Source organism: Eleutherodactylus coqui, chromosome 4 (assembly GCF_035609145.1).
Source record: "Eleutherodactylus coqui strain aEleCoq1 chromosome 4, aEleCoq1.hap1, whole genome shotgun sequence".
NCBI classification, from domain to species: domain Eukaryota; kingdom Metazoa; phylum Chordata; class Amphibia; order Anura; family Eleutherodactylidae; genus Eleutherodactylus; species Eleutherodactylus coqui.
In genome coordinates this window covers 125,978,268-125,998,249 of record NC_089840.1, presented here as the reverse complement: position 1 = coordinate 125,998,249, position 19,982 = coordinate 125,978,268, and the positions used below count along the sequence as shown (strand labels likewise).

General features: G+C 42.9%; 1 protein-coding gene across 3 annotated transcripts in view; it reads right to left on the bottom strand.

Moving 5' to 3' along the window:
* Nucleotides 1-19,982, bottom strand: part of MAGI3 (membrane associated guanylate kinase, WW and PDZ domain containing 3) — a 298,048-nt gene that overhangs the window by 109,735 nt on the left and 168,331 nt on the right. For all 3 annotated transcript variants that reach the window (XM_066600061.1, XM_066600062.1, XM_066600063.1), the window contains exons 4-7: nt 18,150-18,362; nt 15,426-15,597; nt 15,159-15,238; nt 11,168-11,225 (exon numbers count right to left, since the gene is read on the bottom strand). In XM_066600061.1, coding sequence (XP_066456158.1) covers nt 11,168-11,225; nt 15,159-15,238; nt 15,426-15,597; nt 18,150-18,362 — 523 coding nt within the window. The remainder of the gene's footprint in view (nt 1-11,167; nt 11,226-15,158; nt 15,239-15,425; nt 15,598-18,149; nt 18,363-19,982) is intronic.

The following is a 19,982-nucleotide window of genomic DNA, read 5'->3' as shown; positions in this document are numbered from 1 at the left end:
TGCCACTTTGTGAGTGTCGGGGGGCGCCTGTCCATCCAGCGTAAGGCTATTGCCTTCCGGGCGTAAAATAGAACCTTTGTAAGAAATATCCTGTCATGATATTGCCATTGTTCTTCGTCTAAGATCCCCAACAGGCACACTGCAGGATCGTGTGGTACTGGTATTCCCAATATTTGTGTTAGAAACTCTATAATCTCTCTCCAGTATGTCTGAATATCTACGCAGTTCCATATCAAATGGTTGAAGTTTGCATTGGGCATTCCACATCGGTGGCAGCGGTTGGTGGTTATCCGATTCATTTTATGAAGTCTGCTCGGTGTTAGATAACACTGATGTAAGATATATAGTTGTGTTAGTTTGTTATTTGCCGCCGGTGATACTGTGGTGTATATGGACATGGCCATTTCCCAATCTTCACTAGTGAGGGTGGGAATAAGTTCTCTCCATCTCTGCATTACTGTCATTGGTATGTCAGGGATTTTAGCATGTAGTAGATGGGTATACAGCACTGAAATCAGGCCTTTGGGTCCTTGTGTTCGCAGTACCCCTATCAATGGATACTGTGAAAATATTTGTCTAGGTCCTGGAAACTGTGCGGTCAGTGCGTGTCGGAGTTGCAAATATCTAAAAAATCCCGCCCTTGGGATCTGGTATAGCTCTTGCATTTGTTCAAAGGAAACCAGTGTTTGGTCCCTATAAACATGCTCTAGTGTGGTAACTCCTGAGTTTATCCAGAATTGTTTACCTGGCAAATTCACCAAGTGTGGTAATGCCCTGTTGTCCCACAGGGGAGTCTCCAAGGGGGTGTTCTCTTGTCTTGTTAGTGATTTGCATATCTGCCACACGTTCACTGCCAGTCTGTGGACTGGCAGCATTTGTTTGGTTATCAATTTTGGTTTTTCCAGGAGGATCCACAACGAAGTCTCCTCGAGGAAGTACATGAGATGGTGCTCGGAGTTAGGGAGAGGCGCACCCGACAGCCAATGACGGAGATACCTGACCTGTCCCGCCAGATAATATAGTTTAAAATCTGGTAACGCCATACCTGCAGTTTCTTTAGGGCGTTGTAGGGTATCCAGTCGTAGTTTGGCTCTAGAGTTTCCCCATATGAATGACGTTATTAATGAGTTAGTTTTTTTAAAGAATTTCTGTGGTATAATTGTTTCTGTATGTTCTAGGCAATATAAGTATTTAGGGAGTATTATCATTTTTATGAGGTTTATTCTGCCTGCTACAGATAGTGGTAGGGTGCTCCAGCCTTTCAACTTTTGCTGCAGAGTTGTCAGCAGGGGGGCAATATTTAACTCGAGGCTCTGGGTGTGTTCTCTGGTGATATATATACCAAGGTACTTAAATCTGGGAGTGATTTGTAAGTTACAAAATACATCCCCCGTCTGCCATCCCTCTGATCTTAGGGGCATGAAAGCGGATTTTTGCCAGTTAATGCATAGGCCTGAAAAAATTCCAAACCTGTCTATTAGAGATACGGTCAGTGGTAGGGTGTTTCTAGGGTCTGACATATACAATATTATATCGTCCGCATACAAGCCTATTCTATCCTCTCTGGGTCCGATTTGAACGCCTTTGTATGAGTTGTGTTGTCGAATTCTCAGGGCTAGGGGTTCGATTGCAATTGCAAATAGAAGGGGGGAAAGTGGGCATCCCTGTCGTGTCCCCCTGTGTAGTGGGAAGGAAGTGGAGACCAGGCCGTTTACCGTTACCCTTGCGGTCGGGGCTTTGTACAGGATGGTGACCCATTTTATAAACGTTTCTCCAAACCTGAATTTACGCAGCACCTCTATCAGGTACTGCCACTCGACGGAGTCGAACGCTTTAGCCGCGTCTAGTGAGGCCAGGGCCCAGTCTGCTCTCCACCTCCACCCCACCTGTGTGATTACCTGTGTTCTTCTGATATTGTCCGATGTCGATTTACCCGGGATAAAGCCAGATTGGTCCGGGTGTATAATTTTCCCTATTATTTGGTTTAGTCGGGTCGCTAGTATTTTAGTAAGGATTTTATAGTCCGTGTTTAATAGGGAAATCGGCCTATACGAGCCGCACTCCTCTGGGTTTTTGTCTGGTTTAAGTATGAGGACTATGTTGGCCTCTAGCATCGATTCTGGTAGGTGATGTTTATCCAGGATGTATTTGTATAGGGTAAACAATTGTGGTATTATTTCTTTTTTGTAATGTTGATATATTTCCACTGGCAACCCATCCATTCCCGGAGTTTTGTTTTTAGCCATCTCATTTATTGCTTCTTCAATCTCTTCCACTGTTATGGGGGAGTCAAGTAGGGACCTATAGTCGTCTTGTATTTCTGGAAATATTATGTCATTTAAGTAGGTCTCTAGTTCTGCCGCTGTGTAATTTACCCTTGATTGGTATAAGTCTTTGTAGAATTGCTGAAATCTATCTAGGATTTCTTTCGGGTCTGTAAGCACTACTTCCTCGGTTGATTTAACTCGCAGTATGGTTGGGGGAGCGGTTTCCTGTCTCGCCATATAAGCAAGTAGTTTACTGGATTGGTTTCCTTGTTCAAAAAAGGACTGTCGGGTAAAGAATAGATTCCTTTGGGCTTTCTCTTTCAGGTATAATAGGTAGTCTCTGCCTGTCTGAAGCCATTTATCTCTTTTAGTGTCTATAGGGTCAGCTATATAATCTCTTTCTAGTTGTTGGCATTGCTCTGCTAAAAGTTCACCTTCACGTGCCGTGGCTCTTTTGACAAATGAAATTGAGGACCTTAAACAGCCTCTAAGGTATGATTTAAATGCCTCCCATACTAGATTTATGTCTCCATGCGTCTCATGTGCCTCATAGTATATTTGGATCTGGTCCGGTATGCGGTCATTAGGTCCAAATAATGAAAGCCAGAATGGGTGCACCCTTGGTCTCTTGATTGTGATTGGGCCTGGGTTTTTAAGGGTCATACGTATTGGCGAGTGGTCTGAGATACCTCGAGGTAGGAACTCTATTGAGTCTATTTTAGGGAATAGTGAAGGGGACCCGAATATATAGTCTATTCGGCTGAGAGCGTGGTTGTGGGCTGCATGGCAGGTATACTCTTTTTGCTGCGGGTGAAATGTTCGCCATAAGTCTAGCCAACCCGTTACCGAGATAATAGAGGCCAGGCGAGTCTTGCTCGCATCTCCCTCCCCCCGAGCACCACCCCCAAATCTATCCAAGGCGGGATCCATCACCATGTTCATATCTCCCATACAGACAACTGTTGCGTCTGGAGAGAATGATGCAAATTGAATGCCGTCTGCTAGAATGGTTGTTGTTGCCGGCGGCGGGTTATAGTAACATAGTAGGACATATGGGTCATTGTTAATTTTAGCTCTTACAAAAATATATCTGCCCTCTGTGTCCTTCTTAATCTGTTCCACCTCCCATCTGAGTGTTCTTCTTATTAGTAGAGACACCCCCCTGGCGTATGATGTGTGGTATACATGCGCGGACCATTGTACCCATGGCTTCAGTAAGACTTTTGTGGTTTCAGGTGTAAGGTGGGTCTCCTGTAAGCACAGAATGTGTGGTCGCCATGAGCGCAGCAACGTGTTCATCGCTGCCCGTTTCCTAGTAGACCCCATGCCCCTGACGTTCCAGGATACAAAGACTATCTCCGCCATTGGCTAAGAGATGTTAATCTGATCCGGATACTACTCCCCATGTTATTCTGCCCGTCAGGCGACCCCCCCCGACACTCAATTACATTTTTATCATCTATCATGTAACAGTACTTCAGCACATTTTCAATATCATCATAGAGCACTTGATGCATACAACTTAAAAACATTTTGATAAACTACTATCAACTGTAACTCTCAATCAACCTGTAATTAACCAGATTCGAAGATTATCTTCTTTATCACATACGTATTCGTGGCAACCTGTATTTAGGGGGTACCTACATAGTATAGCTTATTACAAGACTATACTTGTGGTATTGTTGTGTTGTTAAATCAGTTATGTGGACCGGCATTGGTTAGGCTGTCATTTTCTGGGTGGGTCCCCTTAAGGATAGGAAGCATATGGGGAGGGGGTTCTAAATCACCCCGCAAGACATCGACGAGGGGAATCAGCGGAGGAGGAGGATGGGGGGGGGGGGTTAAAACAGGTGAATCTCGCCGGGGCCGTAGAAAGGGAAGGTTTGTCATCTTCTCCTGGGAATCGTAGATTACTTGTCTGCCACAGATAAAGAAAGTCTCGGTTCTGTGCCGTTTGGCTAGAGTGTTCTTGTGGCGTGTTTAGAGGATAGTCACTAGTGTGCAGTTAGGAACTGTAAGGGAAATGTTCATCTTTGTGTATTGGTCTCTGCACCTAGAGAGGGGAAAATAAATGGTTATGTATACATTACGGCCCTTCTGGTCGTCGTCTGGTGTTCAGCCAATTTCCTGCTTCCGTTGGTGTGGAGAAGAAGCGGGCACGGTCCCCGTCGATCACCCGCAGTCGAGCCGGATACACCATCGAGTACGGGAGCTGCAGATCTCTTAGTTGCTTTTTGACTCCGAAGAATGTTGCTCGCTGCTTTTGGAGATCAGCTGAGAAATCCGGAAAAATGGACACTGTGGCGTTGTCATGTCGCAGGGGCCCTCCCTTTCTGGCAGCTTGTAGGATTATATCCCTGTCACGGGAGTTGAGCAGCTTTGCTAGTAGGGGTCTGGGTGGGGCTCCTGGTATTGGTGGCTTCATGGGCACTCGATGCGCACGTTCAATAACAAAGACTTGCGATAGTCCAGCATTGGGAAAGAGTTCTCGAAGCCAGCGTTCTATAAATTCTTCAGGTCTTTGCCCCTCGGCCCGCTCTGGTAGCCCCACTATGCGCAAATTATTTCTTCGCGACCGATTTTCCAGATCGTCTGCTTTTTGTCTCCAGTATTCAGCTTTCTGCGTAAGATCTCGTATTGCATCTGTCATTGGGGCGACAGTATCATCTAGGGTAGATATTCTGTTCTCTGTGCTGGCAACACGTTCTCTTAGGTTTTGGAGATCTTGTCTCAGCAGACTCACATCCACTTTAACTTCATCAATTTTGCTGGTGAGCGTGGCTGTAGATGTTTGTATTGCGGTCAGAAGCTGTTCAGACAGTTGTTGCAGCGTTTGCACAGTTCCCTCAGTTGGATCTGGGTTGGTATGCTTTGTTGCTGCAGCTCCCGCCGCAGCGGGCGCAGCGGGTTCAGGGCTGGGCTCCTTCCGGGTTTCTCCTCTTGCGAAGACTTTAAGTTTGTCTGCAGATGAGCTTTGTCTAGTGGGGCCCATGTCGCGGTTGTTTGGTTTTCCGTTATAGAAATTGAATGTTCTATAGGGGTCTGCTGCTGCCCCTGTTTTGCCCCTTCTCCTGGTTCTCCGAATTGTATGGTGTTTAGTCCTCTTGTAAGTGGAGGGGGGGGGGGGGAGGGCCTCCCTCTATGTCCCCTTAAATGTGTCTTCTCACTGCTTTGCTTGCTAGCTGCGCTTGTTCGCTTGATGGTCACTTCGCTGCGGGTCTGAGGTCGTTGTGCGCTGCGCTGCCTGTGCCTTCTGTGTAATTCTAATGTCTCTGTCCTCTTCCCTTTCCCTGCAGCGGTGCTATATTGGGCCCGGGGGTAGCTTTCGGCCCTGTTTTAAGGGCCTTTCTGTTCCGGCGCCACACGCAAGATGGCCGCCGCAGCCGCGTTTTCGCGGTCTTTTCCCGCCAGCAGCTTTTCCTATGTCCACCTCTCGGTTATACCTTCCGGATCTCGACCTTCTCTTCCCCCTCTCCGCACAACTCCTTACCGCGCCCGGGAGCAGTGCACTCTGGTGTTCAGGGCCCTGCACCTCCGCCTCTGCCCCTCACAAGATGGCCGCCGGAGTCGCTGCCTCTCGGACTTTTCTCCCGCCGGCGGTGCCCGCTATGTCGGTGTCACAGACGTCCCTCCGGGGGGTCTATCCGCCTCCTCTCTCCCCCCTCTCGGAGCAAAGTCTGGCTCGGAGTCCCCGCCGCTCACCGGTGTCCTCCGCAGTACGTCCGCGGCGGCTATGGGTCTCCGCTCTCCCCGCCGCCGGTACCTCAGCTGCGGCCGTCCGGGAGCGCCGTCAGGGGCTCTATCCTCTCCTCCCTCCGCCGGTGCTATTCTGGGTCAGGGGACCCTCAGGATGTCTTCAGGATTAGGGTTTTTTTGCCGGTATGTGGAGGAGCGCTCCTCACATGCGGCCGGTCAGATTAGCTGCTTGGCCACGCCCCCAGCCACGTTTCATCTTTAGTGCCCTTGATGATGGAAGGAGGTTTGCACTCAAAATCTCACGATACATAGGCCCATTCATTCTTTCATGTGTACGGATCAGTCATCCTGGTCCCTTTGCAAAGAAACAGCCCCAAAGCATGATGTTGCCACTCCCATGCTTCACAGTAGGTATGGTGTTCTTTGGATACAACTCAGCATTCTTTCTCCTCCAAACACAACGAATTGTGTTTCTGCCAAACAGTTCTACTTTGGTTTCATCTGACCACATGACATTCTCACAATACTCTTCTGGATCATCCAAATGCTCTCTAGCAAACTTCAGTCGGCCCCGGACATGTACTGGCTTAAGCAGTGGGACACGTCTGGCACTGCAGGATCTGAGTCCCTGGCGGTGTAGTGTGTTACTCATGGTAGCCTTTGTTACGTTGGTCCCAGCTCTCTGCAGGTCATTCACTAAGTTCCCCCATGTGCTTCTAGGATTTTTGCTCTCCGTTCTTGTGATCATTTTAACCCCATGGGGTGAGATCTTGCGTGGAGCCCCAGATCAAGGGAGATTATCAGTGGTCTTGTATCTCTTCCATTCTCTAATTATTGCTCCCACAGTTGATTTCTTCACACCAAGCTGCTTGCCTATTGCAGATTCAGTCTTCCCAGTCTGGTGCAGGGCTACAATTTTGTTTCCGGTGTCCTTCGACAGCTCTTTGGTCTTCACCATAGTGGAGTTTGGAGTGTGACTGCTTGAGGTTGTGGACAGGTGTCTTTTATACTGATAACAAGTTCAAGCAGGTGCCATTACTACAGGTAATGAGTGGAGGACAGAGAAGCCTCTTAAAGAAAAAGTTACAGGTCTGTGAGATCCAGAAATCTTGGTTGTTTGTAGGTGACCAAATACTTATTTTTCACCATAATTTGCAAATAAATTCGTTAAAAATCAGACAATGTGATTTTCTGGATGTGTTTTCTCATGTTGTCTCTCATAGTTGAGGTCTACCTATGATGTCAATTACAGGCCTCTCATCTTGTTAAGTGGGAGAACTTGTACAATTGGTATCTGACCAAATATTTTTTCCCCCACTGTATGGGTTATTTTTTATTTTTTTTTTCCCCAGAATTAAAAAAGAAAAAATTATTTGGCTTGTTTTATTAGGGGTAAAAGCTAACACACACACACACACACACACACACACACACACACACACACACACACACACACACACTAAGATACATTTTTTTTTAAATGTATCCTGTATTTTCTTAATTAATCTTGTAAGTATTTTTCATCTACTATAACTGGAGTATCCATAGGAACATCATCCATCATCCATAGGAGCCCCAGTTACAGGGAAAATCATTCCCCTATAGTAACAGTAGTCCCTAACAGTGCTGGTCTGAGTAGCAGAGACCACCCAGCCATCACGTGATCACCGAGTCAAATTGTGAAAGTGACACTTCTGTTCCCTTTCTTCACTACATAGTACTCTTTGAGTACTATGTAGCTTGCAAGAGAAGGCAGAAGAGGTTTAAAACAGCTTCTGCCTTCACCTCTGGGTCCTTAGCTGTGACTAACAGCCGAAGACCTCACTTGTTCCTGCTAGATTGTATGAGCAGCAGCTTTAATCCTGTGTTATAGTCTTACAAATCGACCAGGATTAAAACCCGGGATCAAGTGGCGTAAGTATGTGGTTTGGTCCTTAATGGGTTAATAATAGGACAATTACATAACCTATTAGGTAAATGCTATTGACTTGTCTACTGCTACATTTATTTCTTCGTTTAGAATGCAAGCAGAACTTGAAATAGGAAAAGGGATGTGCTGTTCCTCCAGATACAGTGCAACATCTGTTCCTGGGCTGTGTCCAGTACTGCATCGCTTCCCCATTCAAGTGAAGGGAGCTGAATACCAGATATGGCCCATGGACAGATATGGTGCTATGTGTGGTAAAACAGCACACAGTTTTCCTAACCCTGGGCAAACCCCCTTTAACAAAAAGAAAAAAAAAAAATGTTGTTGAATATTTAACCCTTTCCCACCAATGAGACAGTAAATATAAGGCTACAGCCATGTCATGCATATATGTGAGAAGATCACAAACATGGAGTTCTCGTGTTCACGATGAAGCTTCATATAAAGAGAGAAGTCTGGGACCTCCAATAAAGTCACTACAACTTTATTAATACATTGTAGAAAAACCGGATTAAAAACTTTCCTCTCGTTACATATGCCTTCTAAAGCTGATTACGGGCAGCAGTCTGAGGCACTCCGGACACGATTTGGCTGGGTAGATTTCTTTGTATGGTGTGGATCCGCTCTTTTGCTTTCTGTATAAAGCTTCATATTCACTTCAGAGCTGTGTTTAGATTTATATTACTAGACATTTCTGTAAAGAGCCAATAAGATCATTGGAGTTCAGCTCAGAATGGTTCTTTTCAGAGATTTCCAGTAACAGCAATATGTCTGACAGGTAACAGAAGCCTTCAGGCATTGGATGAAACACGTCTTTCGTGGAAATCGGTGATGATCCAAGCTTACACGTAATCTTCTGCTCCATCACCGCACACCCTTGGCTGCAGCCTCAACCTTTCCAGCTACTTCAGTTTATTCCACATGTGTTAGCATTTATATGTAGAATAGAATATACGTAACCCTTTAAGGACCAAGGAAATTTACGGCGCTTGGTCATGGGCTTTAATCCAGGCTGATAGCAAAAATATGGCGCGGATAAATGCGGCAATCTGGCATTAATCACAGCCAAGGATCTTGAGGAGAAGGCAGAAACGGCTTTTTTAAATCGCTTTTGCCTTCTCTCTTGCAGGCTACATAACACTTCATCAGCTCTATGTGATGCAAAGAGAAAGTGGAAGTGTTACTCCCACAATTTGACCTGGTGATCACGTGGCTGCCAGGTGCCCCTGCCACAGAAGAGCTGCAGGGTCCTAACAGACCCATATCAGCTCTGTTAGTGACTACTATCACTACAGGGGAATGTTTTTTCCTGTAACTGGGGCTCCTATGGATGCTGCTCCTGTTGATGTCCCAGCTAAAGGGGAAAAATATGAAATAAAAAAAGAAGGCAATGTGAATGACCCCCAGAGGTCTTATATGACATTATAGGGGACATAGATGTTAAAAAAAAAAGTAAAAAAAAATTTAAAAAAATTACAGAATAAAATGTAAAAAAAATTGTGAAAACCTAAACCGATGCCATATGTACCCTTTAATACAAGACTATACAAAGCATATATCAAAACGTCCCATTCCTGTACTTTTAACATAATGTACCAATTTTTAAACATAAATTACAATTTAAAAATTGGCTTTTCTTTTTCTTTACTTTTTACCCCCAATAAAACTAAAAAACTGGGGGGAAAAAAGTCAGTGAAAAAAGGTATGAAAAAAAATAGTCCTATATGTCACAGAAAAAAAAAAACACAGCCAAAATCATTTTGGTAGCTAGATTAAGGCCTCCTTCCCACGAACGGATTTCCGCCGCGTAATTCGCGGCGAAAATCCGCTGCGTTGCACGCAGCTATTAGGTTCTATTGAACCTAATAGCTCCATGCTCACGATGCGTAATTCCACCGCGGAATTACGCACCGCGATTTCTCCCGTCCTCACCCGCAGCATGCTCTATTTTCTGCGGGTGAGGACGGGCTGTACGCACTGACGGCTTCCATTGCAGTCAATGGAAGCCGTCCATTCACGCTATCTCCCGCTGTAACCAGCGGGAGATAGCGTGAAAAAACGCTTTCCCGCCCACCGCCGAGCGTCATATGACGCCAAATGACGCGGTCCGGCCGCGTCACGTGACACGGCTGGTGACGCGAGAGCGGTGGGCGGTGACGAGCGGTGACGAGCGGTGACGCGGCGGTGGTGGGCGGGGAAGCGATTTCACGCTATCTCCCGCAGGTAAGTATAGGGGCTCTGGGGGGCGCCGTGACGGGCTTCACAGCGGAATATTACGCTGCGGAGCCCGTCACGCTCGTGGGAAGGAGGCCTTAAAGAAAAAAAAAACAGGGCAGTAAAACCACCCTAAAAAGTGTCTGGTCCTTTAGGACAAAACCCCCTTGTCCTTAAGTGGTTATCACAGTAAGGCCTCATGTCCACGGGCAAAAGAAGAATTAAAATCCGCAGCGGATTTTAACTCTTCTCCCCCGCGCGCGGATCCACACCCCATAGGGATGCATTGACCACCCACGGGTAGATAAATACCCGCGGATGGTCAAGAAAAGGGATTTAAAAAAAAAAATGGAGCATGAAAAAATCTGGACCATGCTCCATTTTCGTGCGGGTCTCCCGTGGGGACGGCTCCCGCGGGCTTCTATTGAAGCCTATGGAAGCCGTCCAGATCCACGGGAGACCTAAAATAGGAATTTAAAAGAATTAACTCACCCGCAGCGGACCGGGAAGGTCTTCTCTTCCTCACGGCCGGATCTTTCTTGCTTCGGCTCGGCGGATGTGAGTTAATTCTTTTAAATTCCTATTTTAAGCGCTCATGTCCGCGGGGCAGGAGGGACCCGCTGCAGATTCTCCATGTAGAATCCGTAGCGGGCCTGATTTTCCCCGTGGACATGAGGCCTAAATGCTCAAATCCAATAAAATTACTGCCTCCAAATCTGCATGAAGTTATGGTCTTTCTGTGCTCAGACTAGATTCGCCATATGTGACAGCAAATGATGCGAAGAACTACAATCTGTGTAAGTACTGCGATATACCGTATGTTGTTGCCATAGAAGTAATGAAAAAATATGAATAGACTTAAAAAAACAAACCGAAAAAGAAATGCCGCAAGTAACTTTAATTACTCATTATAAAAAGTACATTTAGAGCCCTATTCTGTTATGTTCTTTCCTACGCCCCTCAAAACAACAGGAAATGCAGCTAATTATTAACTTGTGCAAAATTAGTGAATGGAAAGGTTTACGCAACGGGAGGCTAACTGAATATTGGAATGACTTACTCAACATAGTAGGTCCCGTATTGTGGGTCTTCTATCTTCTCCCAGCCATATGGAAGCTCTGCAAAACAAATATGCATAATGATGCTCAGGATATTTCCCTAAACACCTGTAGCGAAAGCGATCCTACAATTCTGTGTGTACGTTTTAGTGACAGTCGTTGCCCAATCTCTCATGAAAGAACAGCTGCTTGAAGAAATTTCAAGGTGAATTCCGCCAGCTGACACCCTCAAGCAACCGAAAAACATGAAAGATAGAGCAGAATATCAATTCATTTGTATAGGCACAAGCTTTGACTCTGAAGATACGCAGTGGAAATTAGGCGGCCGTCGTTGCATGAAGGAACAGTCAATAAATTTAATATCAATCGTTTCCTCTTCGGCAGTATAGAGATACATGAGGGTGTAAGCCGTGATAAATCGGCGCTATAAGGGAGGGTAAATGATAGCTGGATACATTGTAGGGCAGAGCTCATTGTGATCTTAAGTGACTCTAAGAAGTATAAACAGCTTGTATGTTGCGGATGGCGGTGCGAGCTAACAAGCGGCGTTCAGAGCGTTAGATAGACTGCTACTAATTATTAAATACAGATAAGCAGAATGTGACACGTAGCCTGCTGGCTGAGCACACTGAATCATCATGTTCTACAGTGCTTTGAAGATTTCTCTCTCTCAATGCCTTGGGTTGTCGTTACTTAAATGTACATGATGTTCTAGCACAGCTGGGTGGGAATGCTAATTCTGCTTGGGAAATTACATCAGCTTTGACTAGCAGTAGGTTGTACAGCTGTGTTATCACCTCACATTGTGGATGGAAATTGGTCTATTCCAAAGAGATGCGAATTCCAAGCTTAATTATTTCTGGTTGATGATTAAAATGTAAAAAATGACAAAGAAAAGGACATGAAGTATGAAATCCCTTGACCTTTATTTACCGACTGTATATTCATCCTTGTAAGTCATATGTGACGGAAATAGCAGTAGAGTTTGAGATACGGCATCGAGACGATTCAGCACCCCAAAAATTGTTGATCTGATAGACGACCATAAACCCTCAAGTCCGGCAGGAACAGCAAGATCTTTACGGCAGGCTGCCTTTTCAGATTTATTAAAGTAGTTGTACGGGGTTAGAACAAAGTGTTAGCCTTTTCCCCCCGTGCCACCATTAGTCATGCGGAAAGAAAAATCTGGTATCTTGGTGCAACTCTTGAATGAAATATCCAACTTATCTTTTCTTTAGTGAATTAAAAGCCAGCAAAAGATACGCAGACGTTAGATAGAAGCTGTTACATTGACAATTTGACTATATCAGATGAAGTTGTATTTTTATGGCAGGCTACGGAGATTGCCAAAAAAGGTCAAGACTATCTAGAGATAGCTGGAACTGTTAATAGCAGGAAACATACTAGACCCTACAGACAGGAGCACACATGTAGGTTCCTGGAAAAAGTCAGACTGAAGAAGACATGTCACGTCCCCTCAAAAGTAAAACCGACTACATACTTTAAAAGGGTTTTGTCTTTAAAAAAAAAAATCCTTACTGCCCTATTCCTCCATAGGCAGACTTCTTACGGCATCTTCAAGCTGAGCTTCTTCAGTCCCCCGGGTTAGCTCACCGAAAGTCGGCCGGCTTGTTATGAAGCGTGCATCCCTTGCATTCTCCTTCCTGCAGGTCAGTGAAGGTCACATCCCTTCCTTCCTAGCGTTCACTGGCTAGGAAGGAATGCTCATCTATTGCAGAGACAGCGGGCATGAGCAGTATCTGCAATAGGTCAGCACTCCGTGCTAGGCTGTGAACTAGTGACGTAGCGTACATTGCCGGGCAGGAAGGAGACCGCCTGTGAATGTACGTAACATCATAGAATACAAAAGAATCAGCCAGATGGAGGAGAGGTGACCCAGAGGGACTGCAGGAGAGAGGAGAAGATCAGTAGGGAGAAGATGCGGTAAGTAGGCTGACAGGGGGAATAAGTAAGTATAGAAATTTTTTTTTTGTAATGACAGAACCCCTTTAAAGACTGCAGATAATGTTTGTCTATCATAACCCCCATCCCTACAATCTGCGCTGTTAAGTTTCAGTGTCACATATGCTAACATAATAACTAAATTGACAGTTGGGCAGTCATCACCATCCAGTATCACAGGGGAGTGAACCAGAGCCGCTCTGACACCATCCAATCAACACAGACTGGATCAGAGCAAGTCAAGCAGAGTGATCTCATGAAGCTTACACTTACACAAGGTCAAGCTGCTTGAGCCACCATGACATGGTCTGTGTTGATTGGATAGTGTTAGAGTGGATCAGTTCTTGCTACTTTGGCAGTGTGTGGTTAGGACTGCCCAATTGTCAATTCATTCATTAATTAGCATATTGTGCAATGAAAGTAACAGTATTAATTGATGAAGTATAGGAGTGCAAAAAAAATTTTTTTTTTTTGAATCGTGAGACCACAATCAATAAGGGTCTCCTAGATTAACTCTTTGGCAGGTTCTCTTTAACTCCTTGAGCACATGGCCACTTTAAATTTTTCTTTTCTTCTGACTTTCAAAAAATCATAACTTTATTTATCCATAACCAATTTGCTTTCCATGGGATGAGCTGTATTTTGTAATGGTACCATTTAATGTACCATTACTGACGCAGTTGCACAATTTTTTTTTTTTGGGGGGGGGGGGGGATTTTTAATTAACGATGTACACACTGAGGCAAAAAATAATATCTGATCTTAATTACAGCAATACCAAATTTATATAGCTTTTGTTATATTGCTTTGGGGAAAAAATAAAATCACTTTTAAAAAATTACTTTATGTCGCCATCTATTGAGCACCATAACTATTATTTATCTGTCAATGGGATTGTGTTTAGGCTTGTGTTTTGTGGGGTGACTTGTAGTTTCTATTAGTTCCATGTAGGAGAACATATGACTTTTTGATTGCTTTCTATTACATTTTTCTCTTGGAGATGTGGTAACCAAAAAAAATAAAAAATTCAATTCTTGTGTTATGTATAGTTATTTTCGGATTGTGTTCACCATGAAGGATACATAATGCACTATTTCAATAGATAAGACTTTTATGGATGTGGTGATACCAAATTTTTAATATTTGTAATTATTTAATAATTAAAATATAACTAACATTATTATTCTTTAGTCCTCATAAGGACTAGCAATCATTTGACTGATTTCACAATATACTGCAGTACTTTAGTATTGCAGTATATTGTGCTTCTACAGGTATTCTATTAGGCCATGCCTCAGGCATGGCTTAAAAGGGTTTAACAGTCTGAGAAAAAAGGAGGAGAATATGAGAAAATAAAATGGAAGGAAAAGAATCAGCAAGGCCACGACTGCAGAGCTAATCAGTCAGCATTGCTGGCTTGATTCAGTGACAAGACTTCTTTAATTACATCTCAGTATTGAAACAATGTGCGTGATCTTTGTTTTTTGTAGATGTTGTACAGAATCTTCTTTCATTTGTAGTAACTTTAATGCCATATTGGAGGGACACACTTCCTTCCTGCATTATCTGTATAGACAGTGCAATAGGGATTGGGCGCTTCCTGAAAGTTGCAATGAATAACAATTGACAGTAATGTCAATACACTTTTAGAGGTTCCAGGAAGAGACTAAGTACAACTCCCTTTCCCAGACATCAGACAGTCATAGGCTAAGTACATGTATAACCTTATATGGGTCTATTGAGTCCTCCAGCAGTACAACAGAACAGCCATTAAATCCCCCACCCTCTGCTGCCCCTATTCCCCAGTGTACAAAGCAAAGCTGACAAGTGAACTACAGAAAATGTCAGTTTATCATATGTGCTAGAATGCCACTGTGAAACCTGGTACATATCAATATTTTTTTAATGGAAAGTTGCATAAAATAACTCCAAGATTACATGTTTATAATAAAACACTAAATTAAATACGTCATTTTTCCTTAATCTGACAATAAGAACACCAAAATTCTACTTAGAATCAATTCTTCTTACCTCCATCATCACAGTCTTCTGGAGCTTTGGCTTTCTTGCACAGTCTAGGATCCAACCATGTTGTTGTTTTAGTGTTGTGGCTGATAAGTGAAATTTAAAAAAAGTGTAAAAATAATAAAAAAAAAAAAACACACAAACACACCTACAACTTTGGGTAGCAATTTTACAAGTGCTACTTCAGCCAGTCTCACAAAACCCAAACAGCACAAAGTACTCAAGCAATCTTCATCCAAAACACCAAGTGTCAAATTGTGGATATTGACTTACTCAATGAAATAGATCATTCCTGCATCAGTGTAGGCCATTTCCCAGTTTTTTGGAAGGGGTTCCACGTTTTCACCTTGAGTTAAATAATTCCTGAAGTCCATAGTACTGTTTGTCTGGTTGTAGCTAGGGACAGTTTTTCCCCAGTCTGTAGATTCAAGTCTGTCTCGATGATCTGAAATAATACACAGACACGCCATCTATAGGTCTTGTCAATTGTATTTTTTCAAAATTAAAAAAAACTTTATTTAAAAAAAATATACATTTTATTGTCATCTCACCAAACTTTTTTACAATGCATGTATACAAGTTTTAAGATATATATTCATAAGTAAAATTTCAAAGAGTCCAGTGAATGAGAACAAAATTATAGAACCAAAACAACAAAAGAGGTAGATACTAATGTTATTACTCAAGTAAATACCTAAGAAATTATGTGGGTAAGAGACTTGAGATTTGGTAAATTTAATAGTTACTCATGGAGAGCAAGTAAAATTCTAACCATTGGTCGTTTAAGCATTTCCACGGAATGTTGACCATGTCACCCAGAATCCGTTTGATTAATCCTTCCATCAGCCCATGACAGTGAAGCTCATCATTAGGCATGTGTTCCTCTCTGAGAGGCATCCTGCTCCTCTCTACCTCTCACGTCACCTTCAAGTCTAGAAACATTGCTCAAGCCCTCCCAAGTAATGTTTTATTCATACATAAGTGACCGAATGTTTCCAATGTGTTAGAATTTCTACAACCTGTGGAACATGAGGCGACAGCCATTTATGGAAGAGATGTCTTTTAGCAACTATAAGGATTAAATGAAGAGGAAGTACCCCTAAAAAGTTCATTCTGGTCTAAGGTCGGACAGTTATAAAAAACTAGAAAGTTTGGATGAGGGGATCACTAACAATAGGAACTCTCTGTAAAATTCCAATATACTTGATCACCCAATCCCAGTACCCCCTTAATATTCGGGCACATCCAAACAGTGCCATGAATCTGTGGAACAAGTGGTACATCTTGGGCAGGTAGTTAATTTGTTGGGGAGAGAGGTGATAGCTGGAAAATTGAAACTATACAGTCGATATAAAAAGTTGAAATGCCATGTTTTTGTCATATTAAAAAAGATGAATAATTTCAGATTTATTTCCATTGTCTATGTGACCCGTTATCTGTGCAATTCCATCGCAAAACAAAGTGAAACCATTTACAGTGGAAAGATTAAAAAACAAAACTAAAATAATGTAATTGCATAAATATGCATCCCTTAAAACTAATATTTTGCTAATGTACCCTTTGAATGCTGTCATAAAGTCTGTCTTTTTGGAAAGGAGTTTGTCAGCATGGCACATCCTGATTTGACAATCATTCCAAAACTTTGATTTTCTTCTGATGCAGTCATTCTTTTGTTGATTAGGAGGTCTGCTTTGAGTCGTTGTTGTGCTGAAAGGTGAAATTCCTCTTAATCTTCAGCTTTTTAACAAAAACCTGAAGGTTTTGTGCCAGAATGGACTGATGTTTGGAACTGTCAAAGCCCCAGAAAAACAGCCCCAAAACATGATGATGCCTCCATCTTCCTCATTGTAGCCATGATGTTCTTTTCGTGATGCTCAGTGTTGGCTTTGCACCAAACACTTCTTTTAGAATTATGACCAAAAAGTTCCCCCCTTGGTCTCATCAGACCATAGAACGTTCTCCCACATACTTTTGGCAGACTTGATGTAGGTTTTTTGCAAAACATAATCGGGCCTGGATGTTTTTCTATGTTAGAAAAGGCTTTCGTCTTGCCCCCCCACCCACCCCCACAGCCAAGACATATGAAGAATACAGGAGCTGGTTGTCAAACGCACTACATGACCAGTACTTGCCAGGAACTCCTGCAGCTCCTTTAATGTTGCTGTAGGCCTCTTGGCAGCCTACCGGACCAATTTTCTTCTGGTCTTTCATCAATTTTTGAGGGACATCCAGTTCTTGGTAATGTCACTATTGTGCCAAGTTGAATCCGCTTCTTGTTGACCATCTTCACTGTGATCCACGGTATATGTAATGCCTTGGAAATTTTTGCGTCCCCTTTTCCTGACTGATACCTTTCATCAATCAGATCCCTGTGATCGGTTATCAGCTCTTTACAGACCAACTAAGAAAATGTCAGGAAAATCCTACTAGATTTATGTGGGGCAAATCAGGATCACTGTGAATAAATGGCAGTACTGACTACTATTTAACAGGAGTGTAAATGTGATTGCCTAATTCTGAATACAATCACCTCCCAAAATATTAGAGGGTGTTCACACATATGCAACCACCTTATTTTAGTTTTGCTATTTTTATTTGTCCACCCTAAATGATATCAGTTTTTTTTCAATTGAACTGTACAGATATCAATTCACATTGAAGGTGGAAATAAATCTGAAAAGATTCATCATTGTTGGATTTTTTTTTTAAACATGACAAAAAACTGGCATTTTAACAGGGGTCTATAGACTTTATATCCACTGTACATGGCTCTATGAATCAACTTGAAACCCGACTACAGCTCCAATGATTAACTTATCAAAATCGTATTGTGTTTCATTGCAACTACTCCTGTGTGTCAATTCTTTTATGATTCTATAACAAGGATGCTTTTTCTTACACTGTATGTCATTCACTGAAACTCCAATGAAATTCTTAATTTTAAAGTACTCATAGATAACCGCTCTGTTGTATGAACCAACAGGATATTAGTCTCACCTGCACTTCCACTACTGCCATTCACTGCCTCTCTTTCCTCATCCTCCTCTTCCTCCGGGAGAGAAGAATCGGTACGCTGCATTTTACTGACAGATGTAGTTCTCTTTCGTGTAGTCTCTGTGTCAAAATCTCCATCAAAAAGGACCCCATCCACTGGATCAGGTTGGAAGGGACTAGGCTCAGCGGGAGGCTTTGGAGTACCATAAAAATTGCCTATGTTGACATACAAGATGAACAAACATGAACCGTGATGAAGGGAAACATTTAAGGATCTAGAGAGCTAAGAAAACTATCAAATCTGGAAAATAAAAAAATTTACACACACACACACACACACACACACACACACACACACGATCTCCCATTCAAAAGTTATATTGAGGTTGTCCATATGAACAAATTTATTGGTTGCCTAAGCAAATGGTCCCAAGACGTGTATCTAAGATATCATGATCAGATCACGCCCTAAAAAAACCCAAAAAACTAGGTTCTACAGAATCACACACTTGGGGGGAAAAAATGCAAAAAAAAAAAGTGGAAAAGGTCTTATGTCACAGAGTCTGTCTCTGTCCGCTTGGCGTTTGACATCAGCTTCTGTACATAATTATCTTCTTGACTGTTTTCAGCAACCAAAACAATTGCATCACATTTGTTCTACTAACATTCATCTGCTTTACATCCAGCCACAGTAGAAGATACTTAATCCCACTGCAGTTTTTTCAGAAAAGACAACAAAATGGTGCAGCGTGCTCCAATTCACTCCCCACATGTTGCAAATATAAACATGAACTCTGTGACTGTGCTGAGCAGACAATAAATCCCATTTCGGCATGTGTGCATAGCTAATGAGCTCAAGTTTTCCCATTTGCAGTGGAAAAGAACAAGTCGGAACGTAATTGCTGTATGTAATAAAAATTAGAATGTGTGTATCAGAATACTAAATGGTGAAACTGATTTTCCCCACATACACAATATGTTCACTTTGTGAAGAGGCATGACAACACTGAATGGAAAAACCTGTTTTGGTAATGCTGCTGTACTAGTCAATGAGATACAGACGTTGCCATAGGTATGAAAACCTGTTTAATATGTTCTTCCTTCCTGGGTTTGACTTCCTAGGAAACCTGTGTGTTAACAGAGTGCCAGTGAGACACTGATGCAAATGTACAAGTATAAAATTACAAAAATTCTTTATATATTCTTTGAAGTAGCCCCCTTTTGCTTTGATGACAGCTAAGTGCTTTATCTCAATCCCCTTCATGAGGTAGTCATCTGGAATGGTTTTCCAACAGTCTTGAAAGAGTTCCCAGAGGTGCTGAGCACCCGTTAGCTGCTTTTCCTTCAATCTGTGGTCCAACTCATCCCAAACCATCTCTCAAATGGGTTTAAGTTGGGTGACACTGGAGGCCATGTCATCTGACGCAGTACTCCATCACTCTCCTTCAAATAGCCCTTACATAGCCTGTAGGTATAATTGGGGTTATTGTCCTATTGGAAAACAAGTGACAGTCCTACTGCACACAAACCAGATGGGTGACATGTTGCTGCAGAGTTGCTGTGGCAGCCATGCTAGTTAAGTGTGGCTCGAATTTTGAATAAATCACCAACATTGTCACCAGTAAAGCACCCCCACGCCATCACATCTTCCCCTCACTGCTTCACGGTGGAAAGCACACATGTAGAACTCATCCGCTCACCTTTTCTACATCTCACAAGAGGCATGGAGATTGGAAACAAAAAACTCTAATTTTGGCTCATCAGACCAAAGTATAGATGTCCACTGATCTAATGTCAATTCCTTGGGTTTCTTGGCCTTAGCAATTCTCTTCTTCT